A 24,095-nucleotide genomic window follows, 5' to 3' on the forward strand; every position below is an offset into this window, starting at 1 on the left:
TCTAAATATATTTTTCTAGATGAGAATATGTAGAAGAACATCTTACAGGTCATTTTAGAAATGGCGTGACCTCACTGCCTTTGCCATGCTGACTGTCCTCAGGCCATTAGTCCTCAGGCCCTTAGTCCATGCTAACTTATCGTTTTGTTTATCTTTGTGTGTCCTGTCTGCCTACTAGGTTGCAAGTCCCAGGGGAGCAAAAAAAAATGAACTGTGTACAGAAGCTCTTTGGGGGCAGCTTGGGATGTGTGTTGCTGACTGTAGAGTCAGGGGCTGGGAGAGAAATCTTGCAAGCTTTTGGTATATATAAGAACATCAGGTGTATGTGGTTCAAGGAGGAAGCGTTGTCTGTTTCTCCACCACCGCCTACCACATTCCCCAGCTGCCCAGGCATGTGGACCAGTACATACTGCTGTCCATAAGCAACATGTGAGCAGATTAGATTGGACTCTGCTCATGGTATGCCCAGCATGTAAACTTAATTTAAGGGAAGATTTATTTTTTGAACCCTCAGAAAAAGTAGCTATTTTCATAGTACCATACTTTAGAGCAGTGCTTCAAATTTTAATATGCTTATAATCATCTGATGATATTGCTAAGATACAAATTCTGATTCAGTATGTCTGGGCTGGGGTCTGAGATTTTGCGCTTCTGATAAGCTCCCAAGGGATGTCAATCTTCTGGTCAGTGGACCACACCTAGTAAGAGTTTAAGGATATTGTTAAACAGAAGTATAAGAAACAACATCTGTTTCTATTTTAAAAGCTTTGACTTATCAGAGGTGGGAGAAATAACCTTTTTCTTCCTAATGGAAAGCAAAATGGTTAAAAAAGGACATGGGAAGAAGATACAGTTTTGGAGTATTTCCTGATTCCATTTTATAAAAGGTTCTTAGATTTGAATTCTAGCATTTTTTTTTTTTTTTTTTTTTTTGAGATGGAGTCTCACTTTGGAGTGAGTGACTGCAGTGACACCATCTCGGGTCACCACAACCTCTGCCTCCCAGGTTCAAGTGATTCTCCTGCTTCAGCCTCCTGACTAGCTGGGATTACAAGGCGTGCGCCACCATGCCCAGCTAATTTTTGTATTTTTAGTAGAGACAGGGTTTCATCATGTTGGTCAGACTGGACTCCTGACCTCAGGTGATCCACCCACTTCGGCCTCCCAAAATGCTGGGATTACAGGCATGTGCCACCATGCCCAGCCTTTTGTTGTTGTTGTTGTTAAATTTTATTTTTTTGAGTTGGAGTCTTGCTCTGTTGCCCAGGCTGGAGTGCAATGGTGCGATCTCGGCTCACTGCAACCTCCTCCTCCTGGGTTCAAGCAGTTCTCCTGCCTCAGCCTCCAGTATAGCTGGGATTACAGATGCCCACCACCATGCCCAGCTAATTTTTGTATTTTTATTAGAGACAGGGTTTCACCATGTTGGCCAGGCTGGTCTCAATCTGCTGACCTCAGGTGATCCACCCACCTTGGCTTCCCAAAGTGCTGGGATTACAGGTGTGAGCCACCGCGCTGGGCCTGAATTCTAGCATTCTTGCCTGCTCTTCCCAATTACTATTATGACAACACGTTCGAGTAAATGACATGCTAATGGAGAAGTGAATTGTTTAGCCCCTCAGCATTTCATTGATGTTTAACTTTTGAATTCTTTGGGGATCGTCGGTCTTAGTCTCACACGTCTAATGTATTATTTAGGAATCTACTTATGGGACCCATATCCATGAGAAACGTGAAGAGCGAGAAGCAAGATTCTGTAACACTGTCCACGATATTGTAAACAGAGGAGGCAGGGGTCTCATTCCTGTCTTTGCTCTTGGAAGGGCTCAGGAGCTGCTCTTGATTCTGGGTATGCCATTTCCTTTCTATTTAGGAGATGATCAAAATCTTGTCATTTTTATCAAGATAATAACGTGGTCTTGGATGAGTCATTCCACTGTTCTGGACTCCAGTTTTCTTCATTTAAAAATAGAGATTTGGGGCCGGGAGCAGTGGCTCACGCCTGTAATCCCAGCACTTTGAGAGGCTGAGGTGGGTAGATCACGGATCAGGAGTTCAAGACCAGCCTGACCAAGATGGTGAAACGCTGTCTCTACTGAAAATACAAAAACTTAGCTGGGCGTGGTGGCGGGCGCCTGTAGTCCCAGCTACTCTGGAGGCTGAGGCAGGAGAATGGTGTGAACCCAGGAGGCGGAGCTTGCAGTGAGCCGAGATGGCGCCACTGTGCTCTAGCCTGGGCAACAGAGCGAGACTCCGTCTCAAAAAAAAAAAAAAGGTAAAAAAAAAAAATAACAATAATAATAATAATAGAGATTTGGATCTAGGAATAGCCCAGGAAAACAGCAACTCTCATGCACTGCTGTTGGGAATGTGAACTGGCGTCCCCTTCCGGTTGCCATCAGAAGTCTTAAAATATATGTACCCTTTGGCCAGCAGTTCCACTTCTGGGAAGTAAATGAGATGTACAGAAAATTTTGTCAAGAAAGGTATTCATCATTTTAGTATTTTCAAAGAAATATGTCAGTAAATATAACATTGTAGGAAAAAATTGTGTTGCAGATGGGTAATTACATACTTTCACATAATATATTAAGCCAACCAAAAAAGTAGAGTTCAAAACCATATGTACTCTGGACTGGGCATGGTGGCTCACACCTATAATCCTAGTACTTAGGGATGCTGAGGTGGGCAGATGACTTGAGGCCAGGAGTTCAAGACCAGCCTGGCCATCATGGTGAAACCTTGTCTCTACCAAAAATAGAAAAATGAGCCACATGTAGTGGCGCACACCTGTAGTCCCAGCTTTTTTGGAGGCTAAGGCATGAGAATTGCTTGAGCCTGGGAGGCAGAGGTTGCAGTGAGCTGAGATTGCACCACTGCACTCCAGCCTGGGTGACACAGTGAGACTCTGTCTCAAAAAAAAAACAAAAAACAAAAAACAAAAAAAAAACTATATGTACTCTGATCCTAGTTAAGTAAAAAATGCACACACAAATGACCGAAAAGCTACTAAATCTGGATAGTGAGAATATGGATGATATTTTGTGTTTTCTGCTTTTCTCCATTTTACAAGTACTTCAGTGAACATGTATAACTTTTTGTAATAAGAGGAACAATGGTTGTTACTTTTTAGCATACATTTGTACTTCATGATCCCTTCTACCTCACATTCTGTGATTCTATTTGGGAAAAGCACTCTTACTAAAGAATAAAAGAAGGTGCTTTACAGCCAGGCATCGCGGCTCACACCTGTAATACCTAATTCCAGCACCTTGAGAGGCTAAGGGCAGAAGATCACTTGAGCCCAGGAATTTAAGACCAGCCTGGGCAACAAGACAAGACCCTGTCTCTACAAAAAATACAAAGAATTAGCTGGATGTGGTGGTGCACGCCTGTTGTCCCAGCTACCTGGGAGGCTGAGGTGGGAGGATCACTTGAGCCTGGGAGGCAGAGGTTGCAGTGAGCCGAGATTGTGCCACTGCACTCCAGCCTGGGCGACAGAATGAGACCCTGTCTCAAAAAAAAGCAAATAATAAAATGCGTGCTTTGCATGTGTGTCACCTCTGTGCGAAGCACTAGAAACACTTGCATCTTAGCTCTTCCTCTGTTCTGCCATCTTAGTGAGGAGAAAAAATAGTATCCCTGTCACACTGAAAAGGAAAACAGAAGGAAAGTTGGAAGAAATGACCCCAGATGAAAAGCAAATCTGTAACATATAGGACTTCTAGAAGCTGAATTTCCCAAATCCGAATCTAATTCAGTCTTTTGATCTTGATTGGTCCTCCTTCCTAACTGCAAGTCAAATTCGTCCTTAGAAGTCTTTTTTTTTTTTTTTTTTTTTTTTTTTTTTTTTTTTTTTTTTTGAGACGGAGTCTCACTGTCGCCCAGGCTGGAGTGCAGTGGCACGATCTCGGCTCACTGCAGGCTCCACCTCCCGGGGTTCACGCCATTCTCCTGCCTCAGCCTCCGGAGTAGCTGGGACTACAGGCACCCGCCACCACGCCCTGCTAATTTTTTGTATTTTTAGTAGATATGGGGTTTCACCGTGTTAGCCAGGATGGTCTCGATCTCCTGACCTCGTGATCTGCCCGCCTCGGCCTCCCAAAGTGCTAGGATTACAGGCGTGAGCCACTGCGCCCGGCCAGAAGTCTTGAAATCAGTCTTCGTAACTAGTAAGATGAAGAGCAGAAAAGTTAGGAAGTTGAAACAGTGTTGCCATCATCAAATTGGGTTGCCAGATTTAGCAAATAAAACTAGAGGACAACTCATTAAATTTTAGGTTCAGATAAATAATGAATAATGTTTTAGTATAAGTGTACCAAATATTTAATATATATTCTTTTTTTTTTTTTTTTTTTTTTTTGAGACAGTCTCACCCTGTCACCCAGGCTGGAGTGTGGTGGCGCTGTCTCGGCTTGGTGCAATCTCGGCTCACCACAACCTCCGCCTCCCGGGTTCAAGCTATTCTCCTGCCTCAGCCTCCCAAGTAACTGGGATCACAGGCACACGCCACCATGCCCGGCTAATTTTTGTGTTTTTAGTAGAGACAAGGTTTCACCACATTGGCCAGGCTGGTCTCGTTAGTATATATTCTTATACTAAAAATCTTTTGTTGTTCACCTAAAATTCAAGTTTAACTGAGTATTTGATATTTTTATCTGGCAGTTCTATCATCTGCTCTTTGCAACTGGTTGCTCTTTTTCCTTAAATTCTCCCTCGTAATATAGTATAATAGAAAGGACAGCTGCTTTCAAATCTTATCTGTGTTTCAGATCAAATCTATCATATGGCTAGAGCCATATGACCTTAGGCAAATTATTTAACTTTTTTCAATATTCAAAATTTATTCATAAAAACACGCACAACAAAACAAGAAATGGTGGCGCGATTGTGGGATGTAGTCCGCTTTAGGGTATCTAAGAAATCATAAGAGTAATAAACAAATCATGAATGGGATAAACTAGAAGACAAAGCAGGAAATTTGTAATGCATGTGACAGAAAGTCTTTGTCCTCATATAGAATTATCATTGATACATCAAATGGAAGAATAACATTCACACAATATTCAGCCTTTTTTTTTTACCCTTAGTTTGCTAGTTAAGATGGTGATTAAGTCTTTGTAAGTTGTTTTGAAAATTAGAAATTATAGGAATGTAAATTGGTGAAACCCCGTCTCTACTAAAAATACAAAAAAAAATTAGCCGGGCGTGTTGGCGGCGCTGTAGTCCCAGCTACTCGGGAGGCAGAGGCAGGAGAATGGCGTGAACCCGGGAGCGGAGCTTGCAGTGAGCGAGATCGGCCACTGCACTCCAGCCTGGGGACAGAGGAGATCGTTCAAAAAAAAATTAGCGGGCATGGGGGGCTGTAGTCCCAGCTACTCAGGAGGCTGAGGCAGGAGAATGGCGTGAACCCAGGAGGCAGAACTTGCAGTGAGCAGAGATCGCGCCACTGCACTCCAGCCTGGGCAACAGAGTGAGACTCCGTCTCAAAAAAAAAAAAGAAATTATAGATGTAAATTATATTGTAGGCATATAATACATTTTCAAACTGCAGAGGCACCTATTAGAATAAAGGGTGTCGCCATACTACCCTGATAAAATTTGGGGATTTAATGAGGGCTTTTCCCTTAACATAAGTCTTTTGACGGTATATTACCCACTGCTTTCTTTAATTATCAGAAACTGGTTAGTAGGTTTTTAAAAATACAAGCATGGCTGAGTGTGGTGACTCATGCCTGTAATCCCAGCACTTTGGGAGGCTGGGCAGGAGGATCACTTAAGTCCAGAGTTTGAGACCAGCCTGGGCAACACAATGAGACCCAGTTTCAAAAAAAACAAAACAAAAAAAAATTAGCCGAGTGTGGTAGCACACTCCTGTAGTCACAGCTACTCAGAAGGCTGAGGTGGAAGGATCACTTGAACCTAAGAGGTTGAGGCTGCCCTAAGCCATGATCACACCACTACCCTCAAGACTAGTCGACAGCCTGGGTGTAAAACACAAACAAAAACAAAAAAAAAATACTAGTGTAATATCACTATACTTTTTCTTTAAGTGTTCAAAATTGGTTAACTCTTGGCAATTCTCTTTTGTAATTAGCACTCAATAAATCTGTTTGAAATATTAATAATACATTTTTAAAACCATCACAGAATTTTTTCTAATACATTTTTCTAATACATTTAAATAAAAATGTATTATTTAGTGTCTCATTATGGTAATAAGTTATAGACTTCAGTGTAAACTTATACTGAGTCATGTTTAAAAGCCTCCACATCTTTGGACTATGATCATAGCATTCTTTTTAGGTCATACACTATGTAGAAATAAGTTTTGGTTTTGTAAATTTAAGTTAGTTACAACCAGGATAATTTTGCTTAAACTCTTTAAAATATAGTTGTGTGCTTTATTTCTTGGTTGTGTGTGTATTATTTCTTGTTTCTATGTGTATAATTTATTATTTGAACTATTTACCCCATCTAACAAAGTGATGTTTCTTGCAAAATCTCTCTAGATGAGTACTGGCAGAATCACCCAGAACTACATGACATTCCAATATACTATGCATCATCTTTGGCCAAGAAGTGTATGGCAGTGTACCAGACATACGTAAATGCCATGAATGACAAAATCCGCAAACAGATCAACATCAATAATCCCTTTGTTTTCAAACACATTAGTAACCTCAAGGTGAGTGCTTGTGGAAGAAAGACAAGGATGGATAAAACCAAAGCAGTCATTAGTAGTAGGAGGTACGAGGCCTTGACTGATGGCTCACTGCTGTCATTTTAGCACTTTGGGAGTCCCAGGAAGGACGATCACTAGAGCTCAGGAGTTTGAGACTGGCCTGGGCAAGATAGTGAGACCCTGTCTCTATGAAAATAAAATAAAAATCGTAGGCAGTGCGTGTCAGTGACTCTGGCTGAATTCCTCTTGCTAGAGTCTTACTTCTTCTCTAGCAGGTGTCGTTTTTCTGCAGGAAATCAAAACTTCAGCAGCTGACATTCTTTTTCTGCTTCAACAGATTTTGCCACTTGCCTCAAGTAGCCATGTGTTCTCAGTATTTATAATACTTACCTCTTTTGCCGTAGGAATAAAAAGTTCTGAGGAGAAAAGTATCTTGTATTATGTATTTAAGTTTCTCATCTCTCTCAAACCAAATCATCTTTTTGATTAGTGCTGCAAATTCTATATATGAAAATTTTTATATACTTTTCTGGAAGCATTCAATAAAATCTGATTTTATTTAATTTAAAAAATACTGTTTAACTCAATTGATGCTTGAATCATAATAAAATAATTGATAATCCGACATAATTTAAAAGTGGTCTTCCGGTTGTAAATTGGCTTTGTTCATAAAGTATATATTTTAAGTTAACTGCTTAAGGATTATAGACAAGTTCTCCCTGGAACAATGTTAAACCTTTTGATTTCCAGGCCAGCTCAAAATATTCATGGAGCATGCAAAGCCATTGTGAGTCTTTGGGAATATTTTTTCAGAGTTGTGTCTTGGGTAGATCAAGACCCATTTGACTCCTCCTTTTACTTTTCTGCCGGCCTGCTAGGCGCTGAAGATGGTCCTGATGGTTCTGATGGCCCTCTAGCTACCAATAGAAGGTTTTGAAGATCGGGGTGAACTTACCAATTTTTATTACTTGGTTTTTCTACCATTCCTAGCCTAAACTAGTTAGGAATCCGGCAACTGAACTTAAAATGTTTACAGATCTTGTGACGGCCCTTTCAGTGGTGTGATTAATCTCTTAGCCTTTTGTTATTCTTTAAAAAGAAAGAATGCTTTGTCAGCAGCTGGTAGCTAACATACTTTTCCCATTCTGTTTTCTCTTAGAGCATGGATCATTTTGATGACATTGGTCCCAGTGTTGTAATGGCCTCCCCAGGCATGATGCAAAGTGGCTTATCCAGAGAGTTATTTGAAAGCTGGTGTACTGATAAGAGGAACGGTGTCATTATAGCAGGATACTGTGTAGAAGGGACACTTGCCAAGGTCAGTTATAGTCATAGGCTATTGTGTTATTCCTAATCAGAATTACGGAGGTGGCAGGGTCCTCACAGGTTTTTGCACTGAAGTAGTTCTTTAAATAATACAAGTTTTGATTTTTAAAAATGAGGATGAGAATAGGTAGCTAGAGATGTGCGTGGGATGTGGAATTATGCAGACACTGAATGGCATAATGAGGTCCCAGGTGATTGATGTACGCATTAAAGTTTGAGAAGTGCTCATCTGGTTGCAAGTAGAGAAGAATGGACAGGAACCTGTTTTGAGACAAACACGTGAATACCCTCCCTCCTCTCATGAAGAGGTTTACTAATACATATGATCTTAAAAAGCTGTAGAATGTGTTTGGGTTGACCACCTTCTACTGTTATGAAACATTGATTTTCAGCTCTTAGGGATGTAGAAATTGTAGAAAATATATGCAGAACTTGAGAGGCTGTTTCTGAGCATCCAGGCATCACATTCTCATCCTCTTATTTTTAAAAACATGATATGATTCTTTATTTTGATAATCTTTATTACTTTACCTTATTCTATAAAGTTCTTTACTGACAATGTTGTATTTAAAATAGATTTCCAGGCTGGGTGCAGTGGCTCACACCTATAATCCCAGTACTTTGGGAGGCTAAGGCAGGCGGATCACCTGAGGTCAGGAGTTCGAGACCAGCCTGGCCAACATGGTGAAACCCTGTCTCTACTAAAAATACAAAAAATTAGCCGGGCCTGGTGGCGTGTGCCTGTAATCCCAGCTACTCGGGAGGCTGAGGCAGGGAGAATTGCTTGAAACTGGAGGCAGAGGTTGCAGTGAGCCAAGATTGGCACCACTGCACTCCAACCTGGATGACGGAGCAAGACTCCATCTCCCAGAAAATAAAATAAAAATAGATTTCCAGTCCTGGCACGGTGGCTTACACCTGTAATCCTAGCACTTTGGGAGGCCACGGCGGGTGGATTACTTGAGCTCAGGAGTTCGAGACCAGCTTGGGCAACATGGAGAAATCCCATCTCTACAAAAAATACAAAAATTAGCCAGGCATGGTAGCATGTGCCTGTAGTCCTAGCTAGTTGGGAGACTGAGGCAGGAGGATTGCTTGAACCCAGGAGGTTGAGGCTGCAGTGAGCTGAGATCGCACACTGCATGTCAGCCTGGGTGACAAAGTGAGACCCTATTTGAAGAAACAAAGATTTTCAGAATAGAAATACATCCACGTATCTGGGAAATGACTTTGGAGAGCACAAGAATAGTTGGGAATACAGGTTTGTCTTTCTAAGCATAAGAGTTATGATTCTCACTGCCAGCACTCCAGATAGATGAGTTTTAGTTAATTTGTTTACTTTTCTCATTAAGTGTCTGCTTGACTGAGAACATGAGTATTTGATATTTACTGAGTCAGTTATATTAGAATGATTTTGTGCTGAAGGTCCTAAATTTAACATGAGTTTACGACTGCATGAAAAAAATGAAAATGTACCTTTACGTTTATAACTGGGTAGTTTGTTTTGTTATTTTTCTTTATTTTCCGCAGCACATCATGTCTGAACCTGAAGAAATCACTACTATGTCTGGACAGAAGTTACCACTGAAAATGTCTGTTGATTACATTTCTTTCTCAGCTCACACGGATTACCAGCAAACCAGTGAATTTATTCGTGCTTTGAAACCGCCTCATGTGGTTAGTCTATGAATTTGATTTATTGTATTAAAGGGAAAAAAAAGTGCATACCCAGGAAACTGTGCAGCAGGCATTTCACAAAGCAAGCATCATCACCTGCTAATGTGACACCCCCTGAGCAGAGCCTTTCACATGCGCTCGGATTTGGCCTTTACAACTCCCGTTTGATTTCAGCAAGCTGCACCCTTTCTCCATAACTGACTCTTACTCAGACCTACCAACCCTAATCCTAATGTTTTTCTATTATTTTCTGCTGCCTCTCCAATAATTTAAGAGCCAGGCTTGGAGTTTGACTGCTCATTTGGAATGCCAGCTCCATCTCTTACTTACTGTGTAACCCTTGGCAAGTTACTTAACCTCTCTGTACCTCATTTGTAAATAGGAATAATAATAGCTCATAAGGTTATTGTAAGGACGAAGTGAGAGAACATATCTAAAGCACTTAATATGGTGCCTGGCACATAGTAAATGCTTACTAATAAGAAATAGTACAAAGATCATTTGGAGAGAGGAGAAAGACAAGTCACACAGTAGTATAAGTTTAATATTAAAATAGATATGAAATATACTATATAGCATGGCTGGGTGCGGTGGCTCACGTCTGTAATCCCAGCACTTTGGGAGGCTGAGGCGGGCGGATCATGGGGTCAGGAGATCGAGACCATCCTGGCTAACATGGTGAAACACCATCTCTACTGAAAATACAAAAATTAGCCGGGCGTGGCGGCAGGCACCTGTAGTCCCAGCTACTTGGGAAGCTGAGGCAGGAGAATGGCATGAACCCGGGAGGCAGAGCTTGCAGTGAGCCGAGATCATGCCACTGCACTCCAGTCTGGGTGACAGAACAAGACTCTGTCTCAAAAAAAAAAGAAAAAAAAAGAAATATACTATATAGCTCCTTATTCGTATATGACTTATTTATTTATTTATTTATTTATTTATTTATTTATTTATTTTTGAGACGGGAGTCTCGCTCTGTCGCCCAGGCTGGAGTGCAGTGGCGCGATCTCAGCTTGCTGCAGCCTCTATCTCCCTGACTCAAGCAATTCCCCTACCTCAGCCTCCCGAGTAACTGGGATTACAGGCACATGTCACAACACCTGGCTAATTTTTTTGTATTTTTAGTAGAGAAAGGGTTTCAGCATGTTTGCCAGACTGGTCTCGAACTCCTGACCTCAGGCAATCTGCCTGCCTTGGCTCCCAAAGTGCTGGGATTACAGGCATAAGCCACTGCGCCTGGCTGATTTTATATATATATATATATTTTTTTTTTTTTTTTTTTTTTTTTGAGGCGGAGTCTCGCTCTGTCACCCAGACCGACTGCAACCTCCGCCTCCCAGGTTCAAGCAGCTCTCTGCCTCTGCCTCGTGAGTAACTGGGATTACAGGTGCCCACCATCACGCCCGGCTAATTTTTGTATTTTTAGTAGAGATGGGGTTTCACCATCTTGGCCAGGCTGGTCTTGAACTCCTGACTTCGTGATACACCCGCCTCGGCTTCCCAAAGTGTTGGGATTACAGGCGTGAGCCACTGCACCCGGCCGACTTACTTATATTTTTAAGTATGATGTAACTTATTAAAAATAAGTTAGATATTTTGATGGAATTGGAAAGGAGGGGTAAGCTGAAAAAAGTGTGTATTTTCAATTAGAAGAACACTAATGAAGCATGTGTTCATAGAAAAATAGATGAAGTGCCCTTTCCGAATGTATTGGAAAGCAGAAGAAATGGCGTTTTGTTAGTTTTGTTTGTTTGCTTGTTGTTTTTGTTTTTGTTTTTGTTTTTTTGGATGGAGTCTTGCTCTGTTGCCTAGGCTGGAGTGTAGTGGCGCCCATCTCGGCTCACTGCAGCCTCTACCTCCGGGTTCAAGCAATTCTCCTGCCTCAGCCTTCCGGGTAGCTGCGATTACAGGCAGATGCCACCACGCCCAGCTAATTTTTGTATTTTTAGTAGAGACAGGGTTTTACCATGTTGGCCAGGCTGGTCTCAAACTCCTGACTTCAGGTGATCCACCCGCCTCGGCCTCCCAAAGTGCTGGGATTACAGGCATGAGCCACTGCACCTGGCCTTGCTTGTTGTTTTTTAAATACATTTTACTGTGGTAAAATATCTAACATAAAATTTGCAGTTTTAACCATTTTTAAGTGTACAAACCGTGGCATTAATTATATTCACAGTGTTGTACAACCATCACCACTGTCTATTTTCACAGCTTTTTATCACTCCAAGCAGAAACTGTACCATTACACAGTAACTCCCCATTCCCTTCCCCCGACCCTGGTAATCTCGAATCTACTTTCTGTTTCTATGAATTTGACTATTCTAGGTATTTCGTATAAGAGGAATCATAATGCCTATGATGTTTTCAGGGTTCCTCGTGTTGTGGCACGTATCAGCACTTCATGCCGAAGTCATGGTCCATTGTATGTAGACCACATGTTGTTTATCCATTCACCTGTGGGTGGACACTCGGGTTGTGTCACTTTTCAGCGAATGTGAAGTGGTATCTTGTTGTGGTTTTGATTTTCATTTCTCTGATGACTAATGATGTTGAGCACCTTTTCATGCAGTCTTTTGTTTGTTTTTGAGTTCTTTCTAGCATGATAGGCCTCACAGGTATTTGCCACTGGCCCTTAATGAGCAGATTATTTGGTTGAGACAAATCACTCTCCTGTCCATAGCATCACGGTGTGTAGGGTTTAGTCACAGAGTAGGCTCCTCCCAGGTGTTCCTTATTGTATGTGTGCATGAACATTCCCCCAGATTTCCAAGCCAGGGAGGAAAAGCCGTATTGCTCTTTCTGTGTGATGTCACCACCTCATCCTCAGCCCCATTTCATCCTGTCACTCTCCTGGTTCTACTTCTGCTGACAGTTTAAGTTCCTGGGTTGAACTTCATGGTCATTTTCCTGTAATAATCAGCTCCAGCAAAAGTATAGCTGCAGGATAAAATTGCAATACTAGTAGGGTTGGTGGTAGTAATTAATACTAGCTAACATTGATTATTTACCATGTGCCAGGCACTGTACATGTGTTTTATATGAACTGACTTGCTTAATCTTCATGACTGACAGCTGCTCTGCAGATGAGACAACTGAGGTGTGAAATCACTTGGTCAAGGTTACACAGCTAATAAGCAGCAGCACCAGGATTCTGCTCAGGCAGCCAGGCCCAGGCGCTTCCCCACCAAACAGTAAGCCCCTGCCACATGCTGGTGCTGGCCATGCCCAGCCACAAGCCATCTACCACGTGTGAGAGTCTAAGAACAATCTATCTTGGCCGGGTGCAGTGGCTCAGTCCTGCAATCCCAGCACTTTGGGAGGCCGAGGTGGGTGGATCACTTGAGGCCAGGAGTTCAAGACCAGCCTGGCCAACACGGTGAAACTCCATCTGTACTAAAGGTATAAAAATTAGATAGGTGGTGGTTCACACCTGTAATCCCAGCTACTTGGAGGCTGAGGCATGAGAATCCTTTGAACACTGGAGGCAGAGGCTGCAGTGAGCCAAGATCGTGACACTGCACTCCAGCCTGGGCAGCAGAGTAAGACTGTCTCAAACCAACAAAAAAATAACAATCTATCTTGTAAGACAGAATTTACAAAAGTGAATGGAAAGGGACTGGTAGCTAATGCTGCTGTTGCAAATACCCTCTAAAATATTCCATTTGGGGCTGGGCACAGTGGCTCATGCCTGTAATCGCACCACTATGCAAGGCTGAGGTTGGAGGACTGCCCAGAAGTTTGAGACCAGCCTAGTGAGACCACATAGTGAGACCTTGTCTCTACAAGAATAAAATAAAACTAGCCAAGCATGGTGGCTCATGCCTGTAGTCCCAGCTACCTGGGTGGCTAAGGTGGGAAGATTGCATAAGCCTGGGAGATTGAGGCCACAGTGAGCCAAGATTATGCCACTGCACTCCACCCTGGGAAAGAGAGCAAGACTCTGTCTTTAAATAAAGAAATATATAAAGTAATAAAATGTTCCATTTGGTTCTGAAATATTTTATTAGGATAGGCACAGTGGCTCACGCCTATAATCCTAGCACTTTGGGAGGCCAAGGTGGGCAGATCACTTGAGCCCAGGAGTTCAAGACCACCTTGGGCAATATGCAAGACCCTGTCTCTACAAAAAATACAAATATTAACCGGGCATGGTGGTGGCCTGTGCATGTGGTCCTGGCTATGTGGGAGGCTGAGCCAGGAGGACTGCTTGATCCCTGGAGGTTGAGGCTGTAGTGAGCCATGATCACACCACTGCACTCCAGGTAGACAACAGAGTGAGAGCCTATCTCCAAAAATAAATAAATATATGAGGTAGGCCAGGCACGGTGGCTCACACCTGTAATCCCAGCACTTTGGGAGGCTGAGGCAGGCAGATCACAAAGTCAAGATTTCGAGACCAGCCTGACCAACATGGTAAAACCCCGTCTCTACTAAAAATATAAAAATTAGCCAGGCATGGTGGCGTGCACCTATAGTGCCAGCGACTCGGGAGGCTCAGGCAGGAGAATCACTTGAACTCAGGAGATAGGGGCTGCAGTGAGCTGAGATCACGCCACTACTACACTCCAGCCTGGGCAACAGAGCAAGACTCCATCTCACAAAAAGAAAAAAAAGAAGTATGGGTGTTTTCTAAGACAGTAGGGTAGCAATAGTTTTGTACAAGAGTCATAGGCATTTAAAACTAGAAGAGACTACAGAAGTCAGCCCTTTACCACTGTGAACATAGAAGCAGTGAAACATGGAAAAGGTGTGTATCTCATGAGTGGCAAAGACTGGAGTAGAAAAGAAGTTTCTTTACTCTGTTCAAATAATACCACATAAGGATCTTTTAAAACCAAACAGAATGAATATGTGTATACAAGTTGAATCGGCTGGAAGTCCTTAAAAGTAGTAAAGTTTCATAACTTCCAAGTATGTCTCTATTTCATATATTTAATTCAGCTAAGGACCATGATTAATCTGAATTATGTTTCCCTATATTTTAACATTTATTCCATGTAGATTTTAGTCCATGGAGAACAGAACGAAATGGCCAGATTGAAAGCAGCACTGATTCGAGAATATGAAGATAATGATGAAGTTCACATAGAGGTTCATAATCCTCGGAATACAGAAGCAGTGACCTTAAACTTCAGAGGAGAAAAACTAGCCAAGGTAAAAGGTTATGGTTCCTGTCTATCCGATCCATGTTTTTTCTTCAGGAAAGACTGTACTTCTTAAGAAAATAGATCTTTAGTCAAAAGAATATGCTTATTTCTGTCTACTTGTTATACTACAGGAATTTTATCCTTATCCTTTTGACTTCTTTTGGTTCTGTCCATTCATTTCTTCAGGTGGAAAATGTTCAGCTAGATTAGATTTTTTTTTTTTTTTTTTTTTTTTTTTTTTTGGTGAGACGGAGTCTCGCTCTGTCACCAGGCTGGAGTGCAATGGTGCAATGTCAGCTCACTGCAACCTCCGCCTCCTGGGTTCCAGCGATTCTCCTGCCTCAGCCTCCTGAGTAGCTGGGATTACAGGCGCCTGCCACCATGCCCAGCTAATGTTTGCATCTTTAGTAGAGATGGGGTTTCACCAAGTTGGCCAGGATGATCTTGATCTCTTGACCTCGTGATCCACCTACCTCAGCCTCCCAAAGTGCTGGGATTACAGGCATGAGCCACCGTGCCCAGCGTAGATTAGATCTTAATGCATATCTCATAGCTCTTTAATCCATATCCCCACTTGCTTTTCCTATCCACATCTGAGGGTAAAGAACTGTTTGTTACTGTTTGTTACTGTAGCCAGTATAGCCTTTTGTCCACCTCTTGTCATTCTCCTTGAGAATCTAAAGATAGGCTCATATCTCTAAACATGTATGTTTGTGTAGGTATGATGGAATATACGAAACATTTTCTTTTTAAAAATTAATCGGCCAGACACAGTGGTTCCCGCCTGTAATCCCAGCACTTTGGGAGGCCAAGGCGTGTGGATCACTTGAGGTCAGGAGTTGGAGACCAACCTGGCCACCATGGTAAAACCCCGGCTCTACTAAAAAAAAAAAAAAAAAAAAAAAAAAAAAAAAAATTAAAAAAAATTAGCTGGGTGTGGTTGCAGGTGCCTGTAATCTCAGCTACTTGGGAGGTTGAGGTGGGAGAATCCCTTGAACCCAGGAGATGGAGGTTGCAGTGAGCCGAGATCGAACCTGAGAGATGGAGGTTGCGGGGTGAGCTGTGATCGTGCCACTGCACTCCAGCCTGAGTGACAGTGAGACTCTGTCTCAAAACAAACAAACAAACAAAAAAGAAGTAATCAAGGCTGGGCACGGTGGCTCACTCCTGTAATCCCAGGACTTTGGGAGGCCGAGTCAGGGGAATCGCTTTAGCTCAGGAGTTCAAGACCAGCCTGGGCAACGTGGTGAAACCCAGTCTCTATGAAAAATACAAAAATTATCTGGGTGCAGTGGCATGCTCCTGTAGTCCCAACTACCTGGGAGGCTGAGGTGGGAGGATGGTTTGAGCTCAAGAGGTTGAGGCTACAGTGGGCCATTGTCCTGTCACTGCACTCCAGCCTGGGTGACAGAGCAAGACCTTGTCAAAAAAATAAAAAAAGAATTAATCATTTTTGAGAGTGAAATGGAACATTTTCAGAATTTAAAGTTGAAATAGTTAAGGAAAGCCTGAGCTGGCTTTTTAGAGGGATGCTGTCAGAAGTCTGCATCTTTACTTCTGTTGATCACAACTCGTTTAGAAATACTTCTAAGAGAAACTTTTTTAAAATTACATATATAATTTTAAATTTTTAAAAAGGAATTGAAATCAATATGTTGAAGAGATATCTGCAACTCCCATGTTCTGTTTTTTTGTTTTGAGATGGGGTCTCACTCTGTTGCCAAGGCTGGAGTGCAGTGGTGCATTCATGACTCACTGCAGCCTCGACCTCCCTAGGCTCAGCTGATCCTCCCATTTCAGCCTCCCAAGTAGCTAGGAATACAGGCACAATTTTTTTTTTTTTTTTTTTTTTTTTAGAAGGGGTCTCATTCTGTCGCCCAGGCTGGAGTGCAATGGTGCAATGTCGGCTCACTGCAACCTCCGCCTCCCAGGTTCATGCAATTCTCCTACCTCAGCCTCCTGATTAGCTGGGATCACAGGTGCCCACCACCACGCCCAGCTAATTTTTTTTGTATTTTTAGTAGAGACGGTGTTTCACCACATTGGCCAGGCTGGTCTCGAATTCCTGACGTCAAATGATCCACCTGCCTTGGCCTCCCAAAGTGCTGGGATTACAGGCGTGACCCACCATGCCCAGTCTGAGGCTCAAACTTTTAATGATTTAGTTGAAGGTTTAAATATCAACATATGGGCCGGGCGCTGTGGCTCACGCCCATAATCCTAGTGCTTTGGGAGGCTGAGGCGGACCAATCATCTGAGGTCAGGAGTTCGAGACCAGCCTGGCCAACATGGAGAAACCTTGTCTCTACTAAAGATACGAAAATGAGCCAGTCGTGGTTGTGCGCAACCGTAGTCACAGCCACTCGGGAGGCTGAGGCAGGAGAATCGCTTGAACCCGGGAGGTGGAGGGTGCAGTGAGCCGAGATCATGCCACTGCACTCCAGCCTGGGCAACAGAGAAAGACTCCATCTAAAAAAAAAAAAAAAAATCGACATGTTAATAAGCAACTTTACAACACACTTTTAATACATAATGAGCCAAACCTGCAGATGCTAATTAATGAATATCCTTTCTTGAAGGTGAATTGGAGGAAAAAAAGAAATTAGCAAAACTTAGGGTATGAGGTTTTTGTTGTAAATGGTTGTAGTTACTCCTGAGTCTTACTGTCCACAAAACTTTTCAGGGGCCAATTTAATAGCATTTTTCTTATACCTGTAGAAAAATATACTCAGTTGAGAATCTAGAACTGTATTTCCCATACTCTGCTGGTGGTGGATATGTGGGGAGAAAAAAGAAAGTTTTGCAGTCAGACAGTTTAGAAGATGAATTGAACTGAGTTCAGGAAAAGTTGGGTTTCTTATTGGAGTGTTCTGTTTCTCACCCATAATTTTAATGATTTAAAATTATTACCTTTAGTTATTTTTCTCTCTCAAGTACAGCATCACTGTATTAAAATTAGTCTCCTAGGAGCAAAGGTTCTTTTCTGAAAGCTACCAGCAATTAAGTAGAAAATAACCCTAAGAAATCCTATGAAATACAACCCTCTGTGTTTATAGTTATGAGAACAAATATAGCACTGCCTGGTTGCTGTTTGCCCTTACTTGCTTAAAGGTAAACAAGTATGGAGCACACTGCCTTTATTTCCTTGAGCTGATTTATTTGCAGTTGAGAGAAGTTATATTTAAGAATACTGGGTTTCAGCCAGGCATGGTGGCTCTCGCCTGTAATCCCAGCACTTTGGGAGGCCATAGCAGGCAGATCCCTTAAGCTCAGGAATTCAAGATCAGCATGGGCAACATAGTGAAACCCCATCTCTACAAAAAATACAAAAATAAGCCAGGAATGGTGGCGCACATGGTGAGCGATGATTGCACCACTGCATTCCAGCCTGGGTGACAGAGCAAGACTCTGTCTCAAAAAAATAAATAAATGAAACTTTTTTTTGAGACAGAGTCTCGCTCTGTTGCCAGGCTGGAGTGCAGTGGCGCCATCTCAGCTCACTGCAAGCTCCTCCACCCAGGTTCACGCCATTCTCCTGCCTCAGCCTCCTGAGTAGCTGGGACTACAGGTGCCTGCCACCACGGCCAGGTAGTTTTTTTGTATTTTTAGTAGAGATGGGGTTTCACCATGTTGGCCCGGATGGTCTCAATCTCTTGACCTCATGATCCACCTGCCTTAGCCTCCCAAAGTGCTGGGATTACAGGCATGAGCCACTGCACCTGGCCATAAATGAAACTTTAAAAAAATGAATAGTGGGGCTGGGTGTGGTGGCTCACGCCTGTAATTCTAACACTTTGGGAGGCAGAGGCAGGCAGATCACCTGAGGTCAGGAGTTTGAGACCAGCCTGGCCAATGTGGCAAAGCCCCATCTCTACTAAAAATACAAAAATTAGCCAGGCATGGTGGTGGGCGACTGTAATCCCAACTACTTGAGAGGCTGAGGTGGGAGAATCGCTTGAACTTGGGAGGCAGAGTTTGCAGTGAGCTGAAATTGTGCCACTGCACTCCAGCCTGGGCGACAGTGAGACACCATCTCAAAAAAAAAAAAAAAAAAAAAAAGGTGGGTTTCACATTTGTAATATTTTTGTTTTTAAACGGTTGTTATTTTATTCTCTTAAAAATGTTTCTCCCTCAATGTATGAGCTCACCCATAACCTGTCTTTATTGACCTTTTTATTCAAAGCTGCTGCTGCTGCTTTTAGTGTTAGGTGTACCACAGCCTCCCAGGTTTGTATCAGTGGGTCTCACTCTCTGTTACGAGTTTGCAGCCAGCCTGAGGGAGTGCATGTGTGTGTTTCACGGGGACTTCCCAGCCTTCCCTACTGCAGTGCAGCTAGTGAGAGCTTTCTTAAGCCCTGGCACCTAGTAAGTTACTTGCTTGTTGAACTGATTAGAACTGAACTGTGCCAGATCTGCCACTGTGACTCTTCCCTTTGACACTGGTACGACTGCCCTCATCATAGAGATATTAAACATTTCATGTTTTTCATGGTTAAATCCATATGTTGTTTTCATAGTTCAAAGGTGTTATGGTCATCATTATGATGAACTGCATTTTACTACCTGAAAAACTGCATTTTACCAGGTTATATTTTCTTCAAGTATTTTTTTTTTTTTTTTTACAGGTTATGGGATTTTTAGCAGACAAAAAACCAGAACAAGGCCAGCGGGTCTCAGGAATACTTGTTAAAAGAAACTTTAATTATCACATACTTTCTCCTTGCGACCTGTCCAGTAAGTATACTATTAAATGTCAAATCTAACTTCACCTTAGCACTGAAAGAAAATCTGTGAAAACTTCTCTTTACCTTGTGGCCAAATTTTAAGTAACAGACAAATAATAAAAAAGGAATAGGGGCAAGTTAGCTAATTAGCTCTGTGGGGAGAAAAAAACACCTCCCATGAACTACTGAAAGATTGAAATTATTTGTGAAATCACTTTCTTCATCTTTGGAAACATAAGTTCATTTCTGAGTTCACCTTGTTTTCTACCCTCTACAAGAGACTGGTGGGCTTTTATTTTCTGAAGTGACTTTGGATTCCCCGGATAAGCCGTTTGGTTTTTATGAACTTTGCATAAGCATTTCGGTTTTTTATGAGCTTTACATCACTTGCTGGGCCTTTCTATTCCTTCACCATTCCAAAAGGAGTAGGAACAAAAACTTGTATAATTTCTTTAAAAGCAAAAAAGTATTAATGTAAAGCCTAATTTTTTCATTACATTGGAACTTTCAACATCCAAATAAGTAACACCAACTATATAACTGATGCCTCTAATGTGTGTGTATAAATTGAAGCTCATTGTAGAGAAAAATGAAAACTTGGGCCAGGTGCAGTAGCTCACGCCTGTTATCCCAACACTTTGGGAGGCCGAGGTGGGTTGATCATGAGGTCAAGAGATTGACACCATCCTGACCAACATGGTGAAACCCCATCTCTACTAAAAATACAAAAATTAGCTGTATGTGGTGGCCACGCGTCTGTAGTCCCAGCTACTCGGGAGGCTGAGGCAGGAGAATTGCTTGAACATGGGAGGTGGAGGTTGCAGTGAGCTGAGATAATGCCACTGCATTGCAGCCTAGTGACACAGCGAGACTCTGTCTCAAAAAAAAGGAAAAATTGCACAAAACTAATAAGATTACATTTAAGTTTGTAAACTGCTTTTTTCCCAAAGTTGATACACATTTCCATGTGCATTCTATGTCTTTATAAATTTACTGAGCCATCAGTAAGTCATTTTCCAATGAATATGGTATTATCTTCAAGTACATACTATGCTCAAGGTGATTTACATGGTACTAATATATTATATATGCTTTATGCAGGAATAAAAAATAGCAGCAGCCCGGCACGGTGGCTCATGCCTGTAATCCCAGCACTTTGGGAGGTCGAGGTGGGCAGATCACAAGGTCAGGAGTTTGAGACCATCCTGGCCAACGTGGTAAAACCCTATCTCTACTAAAAATACAAAAATTAGCTGGGTGTGGTGGCACGTGCCTGTAGTCCCAGCTACTTGGGAGGCTGTGGCAAGAGAGTTGCTTAAACGCGGGAGGCAGAGGTTGCAGTGAGCCAAGATAACGCCATTGCACTCCAACCTGGGCGACAGTGCGAGACTCTGTCTCAAAAAAAAAAAAAAAAAAAAAAAGAAATAGCAGCCGTGGTGAGGTATTTACCTGTGAGAATGCCCTGCTGTCAGTTTTCATAGCATCATAGGTCACTGTCTGACTTGTGCCTTCATTCTGAGTTAGTGAGCTCTTACTCTCTTTTTTTTGTTTTTTTTTTTTTGAGATGGCGTCTCACTCTGTCGCCCAGGCTGGAGTGCAGTGGCGCGCAGTCTCTGCTCACTGCAAGCTCCACCTCCCGGGTTCATGCCATTCTCCTGCCTCAGCCTCCCAAATAGCTGGGACTACAGGCGCCTGCCACTACACCTGTCTAATTTTTTGTATTTTTAGTAGAGATGGGGTTTCACCGTGTTAGCCAGGATGGTCTCGATATCCTGACCTCGTGATCCACCCGCCTCGGCCTCCCAAAGTGCTGGGATTACAGGCGTGAGCCACCGCGCGGGGCCTAAGCTCTTACTCTTATGCCACGTAGTCCCAGCCCTTGAAATCTGTCTAATGAGGGAAGCAGTCTTGGGAAGAATTAATCCCAGTATTGTTCAGTGACATGTAGAAGCGCATGATAAGTATGTGAAGACAGACTGTGCACCTCAGGAGTTGGAAAAAGCTTTGTAAATTAGGCAGCCCTTGTGCCAGGTGGTGAAAGATTGTTGGGAGTTACCAAGGAAAGAAGGAAGATGACAGCTGGCATACCAGCTCTGTGGCATCCAAGAACCTGGTATGTTTGGGGACATGAGGTGCTTTTTTTTTATTTTTTTATTTTTTTTATTTTTTGGGGGGGTTTTTTTTGAGACGGAGTCTTGCTCTGTTGCCCAGGCTAGAGTGCAGTGACACAATCTCGGCTTACTTCTGCCTCTGCCTTCCAGGTTCAAGCAATTCTCTGCCTCAGCCTCCCGAGTAGCTTGGATTACGGGCATTCGCCACCACACCCGGCTAATTTTTGTAGTTTTAGTAGAGACGGGGTTTCACCATGTTGGCCAGGCTGGTCTTGAACTTGTGATCTCGTGATCCACCTGCCTCAGCCTCCCAAAGTGCTGGGATTACAGGCATGAGCCACCGCGCCTGGCCACGAGGTGCTTTCTTACAGCTGGAGCAGAAGTTAACCGAAGGGGAGAGGTAGGGACATAGGGAGATCAGTGGGGAAATGTAAGGTGGTACCAAATTAAGGAGCATCTTGTTAGCTTTCTGAAAAACATGTTCACATTTACTTTGCTTTTATTTCTTTTTTCTTTGCTCCTGGTATGTGTTTTGTAGGACTGGTATTGTTTCTTCAAGTCTATTCTAATTTTCTCTTCAGATTATACTGACTTGGCCATGAGCACTGTGAAGCAGACCCAAGCCATTCCATATACTGGTCCCTTTAATTTGCTCTATTACCAGCTGCAGAAATTGACAGGTGTGTGTGTGTATTGAAATTCATTTGATTGTTTTCTGTCTTTCAGTAAGATAATTTTCTATCTAGAAAACAATGTTACCTAATTTTGATAATTGTCTCAGAATTGTTTAAGTTTTATTAATATATATGGTCATGTTATTATTGCCTTTCTGTGAAATTTTGGAAAATACACTCATATTCTTGCCTGATGGTCCTGGGAAAAAAATAAGAAAAACTTAAAAAAAAAAATTAAAAAAGAAAATATACTCAAATTTTTTTTAATTCTGTAATACTTACCTTTGACCCACTTAAAATTTAGTAGTCTTTGTTCCTTGTGTTTGAAATCTATTTTACTTGACCATACCTAAAATTTTATCTGTTTCTTTTCTTTGACCAGTGAAAATAATTTTTCTGGTTCTATCGATACCAGTCTATACAGCAGGCTTTATAAGAGTTGATGACCACTGGCCAAAGGCCAGTGAGAAAATAAACCTAGTTTGTTTTCATATTAGACCATTTGAGTTCGAGATTTTGTGTATTAACATCATGAGGGGCAGTGACTAAATTAAAAGGTGTAGACTTTCTGATAAAGCAAGAACACTTCATGTTACAAAATACATTTTCCATCAGTAACGCTCTTCATGACTCATGAGCTACTACCATAAAATAAAGCAGTAGAAAGAATCTTTTTTTTAAAACCTCGGAACCTTGCACTAGGGTAATCTGTCATAACGTGGAAGGTTAATAAAATATGTCTGAACTATCCTTGATTAAGAGGATGCTAGAAAGACCAGAAAAGTCTCTTCAACAATAGAATTTTGCTGTAGAATGTTGAAGCTTACGAAGACAGAAGGTAGACGAAACTAGTTGGCAACAATTGACAAATTTTATATTATATGTTAAGATGCTAGTGGAAGGCTAAATCTCTTGTATACAAAAGATAGATGTTTGAGCATCACTTAAGTTCGCTACTGATAAAATGTTTGATGTCCAAAGTAAATGCTACCTAGTTAGATGAATGTTTGCAATACATGTTCAGACCTTTCCGTTGCTGTATTTTGCTGTTTAAAAATTGACTATACAAATGAGTTACTAACTTTTTAATTGTGTAGCTGCTTTATTTTCGTTGTCTCTATAAACAAATGAATGGTCTCTGGAAGATTATCAGAAAAGTATATACATCACAGTTACGTCTTTCTTTCAGGTGATGTGGAAGAATTAGAAATTCAAGAAAAACCTGCTCTGAAAGTGTTCAAAAATATTACTGTAATACAAGAACCAGGCATGGTGGTATTAGAAGTAAGAAAAGATTATTGACCTAAACAATGAGGGAAAAAAGTTTTAAAAAGTTCATGAACAATTGTAGAGAAAATTAGTTTCTTCCCAATTAGAAAAAGAATATTGTTGGAAAGTATATATGTGTATATATATGTTTTAAGGATCAGCATTAAGTATAATTAAGTAGCTGAGCATTTTCTATGTAGTCACAAAAAAACCTAATAATAAATTAAGGGTTCGTATTTAGTATGTGTAATAAGTATAGTCCTGTCCTATAAGTCTTACCTGACTTTGTGGTACTCCAGGATGTCTTTAGTTATATCAGAAGGTTTTGCAATTCTTAAGGTAAAAATTTAATTCTGTTAAATTAAACAAACTTAGGTACCACTCATTAAAAGAGCAGAATTTTGAAGATTCAAATAAACAACAATAAAGTGACCCAAATCTGGAAAGGATAGAAATTATTAAATTAAGTGATGTGGTTCCTG

At 41.7% G+C, this 24,095-nt stretch overlaps 1 protein-coding gene across 4 annotated transcripts in view; it reads left to right on the forward strand.

Moving 5' to 3' along the window:
- The window catches only part of CPSF3 (cleavage and polyadenylation specific factor 3), a 51,646-nt gene that overhangs the window by 10,493 nt on the left and 17,058 nt on the right, over positions 1 to 24,095 (forward strand). For all 4 annotated transcript variants that reach the window (XM_012497643.2, XM_003272717.3, XM_030799580.1 and 1 more), the window contains 8 exons: positions 1,699 to 1,849; positions 6,513 to 6,688; positions 7,845 to 8,003; positions 9,542 to 9,688; positions 14,690 to 14,842; positions 19,461 to 19,569; positions 22,252 to 22,350; positions 23,534 to 23,628. In XM_012497643.2, the coding sequence (XP_012353097.1) occupies positions 1,699 to 1,849; positions 6,513 to 6,688; positions 7,845 to 8,003; positions 9,542 to 9,688; positions 14,690 to 14,842; positions 19,461 to 19,569; positions 22,252 to 22,350; positions 23,534 to 23,628 (1,089 nt within the window). The remainder of the gene's footprint in view (positions 1 to 1,698; positions 1,850 to 6,512; positions 6,689 to 7,844; positions 8,004 to 9,541; positions 9,689 to 14,689; positions 14,843 to 19,460; positions 19,570 to 22,251; positions 22,351 to 23,533; positions 23,629 to 24,095) is intronic.

This window comes from Nomascus leucogenys, chromosome 19 (assembly GCF_006542625.1).
Source record: "Nomascus leucogenys isolate Asia chromosome 19, Asia_NLE_v1, whole genome shotgun sequence".
Taxonomy (NCBI): Eukaryota; Metazoa; Chordata; class Mammalia; order Primates; family Hylobatidae; genus Nomascus; species Nomascus leucogenys.